Here is a 5,000-nt window from a genome sequence, read left to right on the forward strand (position 1 = left end):
GTTAAAATGAATGAAGAGTGGTTGAGGAAAGTAGTAACCAGTATTATACTGTCTTTAACTAGTATTATACTGTCTTTAACTAGTATTATACTGTCTTTAACCAGTAATATACTGTCTTTAACCAGTAATATACTGTCTTTAACCAGTATAATAACATCTTTAACCAGTATTATAACATCTTTAACAAGTATTATAATGTCTTCAACCAGTATCAGACACACACAAGCACTGATAATATAACACACACACATACAATGTATTTATTGTGTGTGCGTGTGTTTGGGTTTTATTCTTGTTCACACTTACACAAATTAACATAATAACACACACACATGCACACACACGCACACACACGCACGCACACTCTCAAGCTGGAAGCCGATTGTTCATTCACAAAGACGACGCTGCTGAGTGTGAAGGGCCCTCAAAACACACTTTGAGGGAAATGAAACCCACAATTACTAACACACAAACACACACACACACAAAGACAAACAAGGGCACAGATAATGATAAACACACACTTTAAAATACTGAATAACATGTGATTATGTTTGCTAATTGATTTGTTAGTATTAGAGAGTCTTTAACCAGTATTATACAGTCTTAACCAGTATTACTGTCTTAAACCAGTATTAGACCCAGGATTACACACACACGAGCACTGATAATAATACACACAGACACACACAGACACACACACACACCTTGCCGAAGGAGCCTTGTCCGAGGACTTTGCGCAGCTCGAACTGTCGCGGGTCGGCCTTCTCTGATCCCTCCTTCACGTGATGCGTGATGCTGATCTCCTTGATTGGCACGTCATCCTGTAACACACACACGCACACACACACACACACACACACACACACACACACACACACACACACACACACACAAACTGTTATTGCGGCCTTAAAGTGCCAATATATCTGGTCTTAAATATCATTGCGTCATTATTTTTCCCCTTGTTTAACAGAAACCAGGGGAAAAAAAGTACACAAAAGTACCTCCTCAGGTGTGTACTTCAACTCGTGAGAGTAAAGGAGACTTCTGTAAACATTACTGAGAGTTTGGGCTTTTAAAATTCACCCATAAACAATGACTTAGCAACCCTATAACTCAAGACTTATTTATAGCCTCAATAGACCCAGAATGCATTGCAGGCAGCGAGCCCAGACTCATGTGCTTCTACATTCTACACTCCTCAACAACAACAACAACAACAACAACAGCAGCAGCAGCAGCAGCAGCTGGATGGACGGAGCAAGTTCAGGCTCGCTGTCTGGGCGCTGTGCTTCTTTTTTGAACGGCATTCTGGGTAATACAGTTCATGAAGCGAGCAGCTAGCTCCGTAGCCGCGGCGCTCGCGGTCTCCTTCACGTCCCAGTGAATCACACAACAGGTTGAGCAGGGTCCCCGAATGTTCGTCACGCGCTCAGTGGGAGATTGCAAAACACACACACACACACACACACACACACACACACACACACACACACACTCGTAGTTGTCATGGAGCCACCCCCGATACCTGCTCCCCTCTGTAGCCGAGTGACTAACGGTGACACATCCCTCCATAACTCTGAAGCCTGCTCGCTGCTCTGGATGTCGATGCCGTGAACAAAGAGACTACATCCCCCATGATCCTCTCTGCTCCGCACTCCCAAATCCATCCTCTTCTCGGCCGTCCCTCCTCCACCTCCTCTGTCCACCTGCCAGCGCTTCTCTCTCCCCTTCTCCCTGCGTACCTGCGGCTCCCAGGTGGACGGCCGGCTGGCGGCCGGCTGGCCCAGTGCATTGTGGGTCCGGTAGTCCCGACGGCAGCGGCTCAGGCTCTCTGGCGCTAACATGCTCCTGTGCATCGACTGAGAGGCTACAGGATGGAGCCGGCTGAACACTCTCTCTTTCTCCCTCTCCCTCTCCCCCTCTCTCTCTCTCTCCCTCTCCCTCTCCCTCTCCCTCTCTCTCCCTCTCCCTCTCCCTCTCTCTCTCTCTCTCCCTCTCTCTCTCTCTCTCTCCCTCAGAGACATCTCCCCCTAGCCTCCCTCCCTCCTCTCCTCCCTCCCTCCCTCCCTCCCTCCCTCCCTCTCTATTTTCTCGCCTTTTCTGTCTATATTTGAACCGTTGTCACCTCTCCTCTCTGTGCTTTGCACCTCTCTCTTTCTTATTCCCGCTCTCTCTCTTCTCCTTGTGGGAAAAGATCATGTTCAGGAGTAGAAGATGAACTGTGACACTTTAATGAAGTAAAAACCACGAAAACCTCACGACAAAACACTTCAAACGCTTTTTAGAAAGTACAGAAACGTTATCAGTAGAAGTAGAGCTGACCTCCACCAAATAGATTATTCATCCAGTAAAACTCTTTAACCAGTAATATACTGTCTTTAACAGTATTATACTGTCTTTAACCAGTATTATACTGACTTTAACTAGTAATATACTGTCTTTAACTAGTAATATACTTTCTTTAACCAGTATTATACTGTCTTTAACCAGTATTATGCTGTCTTTAACCAGTATTATACTGTCTTTAACCAGTATTATACTGTCTTTAACCAGTATTATACTGTCTTTAACTAGTAATATACTTTCTTTAACCAGTATTATACTGTCTTTAACCAGTATTATACTGTCTTTAACCAGTATTATACTGTCTTTAACCAGTATCATACTTCTTTAACCAGTATTATACTGTCTTTAACTAGTAATATACTTTCTTTAACCAGTAATATACTTTCTTTAACAGTATTATACTGTCTTTAACCAGTATTATACTGTCTTTAACCAGTATTATACTGTCTTTAACTAGTAATATACTTTCTTTAACCAGTAATATACTTTCTTTAACAGTATTATACTGTCTTTAACCAGTATTATACTGTCTTTAACCAGTATTATACTGTCTTTAACCAGTATTAAACTGTCTATATCTATTTCTGGAAGTAATTCAGCATAAAAAAAAGCCTAAAAAACGACCAAAACAAATGATGTCTCGACTAACGGACTAAGAGATAGAAGCCCTGAGAAAAATATACTTGAAGTATCAAAAGTACTACAGGATGTACTGTATAATTACACCGGTACTCAAAGGGTCCATTCTATGAAACATACATTATGTTGGATTATTGTTGCGTAACTCTCCACTCAACAGCGTTTTAATGAGGCGTCGGTTTCAACACAACTGATTCTACCTGTTTAACACACAGATGGGGAGTAATCTGCTGTAACATGCACAGGAATATATTCACGTGAAATATATAATCCCTCAGATACATGTAGTGGATTAAAGAGAGCAGCATTAGCCTCTGACATATAGAGATAAATACATTAAATATATTACAGCGTAAATTACAGTTTCATAATCCTCTCAGCTGGAAGAAGCAAAATGTGTTTTAATTTGTCTTTGATGAGATTCAATCCAGATTAAAAGCACATTTATGGCCAATTTATTGACGTGTTTTGTTGATTCAAGCTTCTTGTGAAGACGTGTTTGAGAGTTCGGATTTTTTCCCCCGTATCTTGACTGTAAGGTTTTAAAAAACACACACGTGCACACACACACACACACACACACACACACACACACACGTGTCAACATCAACACCGCATATCATCAGCACCGGGTACGACACGATGAGAGTCCTCCATCAGCTCCAAGAACACGAGAGCTGCAAAACAGCTGAGGAACGCACAAAACACACACACACACACACAAAAAAACAAAAAACAACAACACACAGAGTCGGGACGCTGCTGACCGTCCGAGAAAATCAGAGAATGTTTGAGAAGATGAGGAGCTTAGGAATGATGAATTTGTGTGTGTGTGTGTGTGTGTGTGTGTGTGTGTGTGTGTGTGTGTGTGTGTGTGTGTGTGTGTGTGTGAGTCAGACCACAGATGGAGGATCAGAGCCGAAGCGACAGGATGATCATGTAGCACCTCTTAATCACACGGATAAAAACTGCACCTGTGCTCTGAACACACACACAGAACACACACACATAACACACACACACTTCACCTGCCTCTCTCACCTTGCTATTGTCCCCGTTAGCGTTCTAATTCCATTTTAATTGTGCACAGCTGATAGGAAACAGACACAAAAAACACACGAGCAGCTTTTCCAACAGGACTCATTCGCTTCTTTTTTTCCTTTTTTTTTTTTAAAACATTTTTTGGGTCTCACAGAAATTAGCAAAAACATTTAATCCGCTAATCTGCTCCCGCCAGTCGGTGAATAAAAGGAGCTTTTGTTTCCGGAGCTCTTCGATCGCCCCGGATCACTTTTCACCCGCCGGGTTTTTAAAGGACTGGAAGACGCTCAGGTTCTCGTTATGTTCTGGCTTCCAGGACTTCTCGTCCTCGAGGACTTGGAAATAAATCACGACGACTGAGATGATGTCAACGGATTATTGTGTTCATTATCAATCAACTAGCGTTTAGTTTTCTCTGTTACTTCCTATGTCGACAGTCCAAAATATTCAGATTTAAAAATGACATGAAATTAGAAAAATGCTGGAAACTGGAACCATGGAGAGTTTTTTTGTCTTTCTTTTAACTTAAAACATTTAATCAGTTATTTGGTAAAAATGGAAGGTTTGTCAAAAAGACTTTAACAAGTACTTCAACAGGTTTCTTTGCAGTTGATTGTGGGTTCGCTGCAGCACTTCAGTGCTGCACTTTCAAAGGACAGATTAAAAAAGAGAGAGAGAGAGATTTCCTTCTCATCTTTCCATGAATAAAGCTCAAAAATTGCTGACTTACACTTACCCATAATGCAACTGCACAGCTCTCTGGAAAGCCGAGACGGGTTATTATGAAACCGTGTTCACAGGCTGACGGCAATATTTTACGATTTATGTGTCAGAAGAACGAGCTGAAGAATCTCTCCATTTCACTGAAGGAATGAATCAAGAGGGTCATTTATATAGACTTCTATACAACCAGAGGAGTCGCCCCCTGGTGGTCAGGAGAGAGAATGCAGCTTTAACACATGAAGCAT

The 5,000-nt window shown here is 42.0% G+C and overlaps 1 protein-coding gene across 3 annotated transcripts in view; it reads right to left on the reverse strand.

The window, feature by feature from the left end:
* Positions 1–5,000, reverse strand: part of rps6ka3b (ribosomal protein S6 kinase, polypeptide 3b) — a 29,870-nt gene that overhangs the window by 8,433 nt on the left and 16,437 nt on the right. For 2 of the 3 annotated variants that reach the window (XM_068581684.1, XM_068581683.1), the window contains exon 3: positions 708–824. In XM_068581684.1, the coding sequence (XP_068437785.1) occupies positions 708–824 (117 nt within the window). Of the gene's footprint in view, positions 1–707; positions 825–1,748; positions 1,898–5,000 lie in introns of those variants that run through there. The other variant, XM_068581686.1, reaches the window with a different exon arrangement.

Source organism: Clinocottus analis, unplaced genomic scaffold (genome assembly GCF_023055335.1).
Source record: "Clinocottus analis isolate CAN_PGR_092001 unplaced genomic scaffold, fCliAna1.0.p SCAF_18, whole genome shotgun sequence".
NCBI classification, from domain to species: domain Eukaryota; kingdom Metazoa; phylum Chordata; class Actinopteri; order Perciformes; family Cottidae; genus Clinocottus; species Clinocottus analis.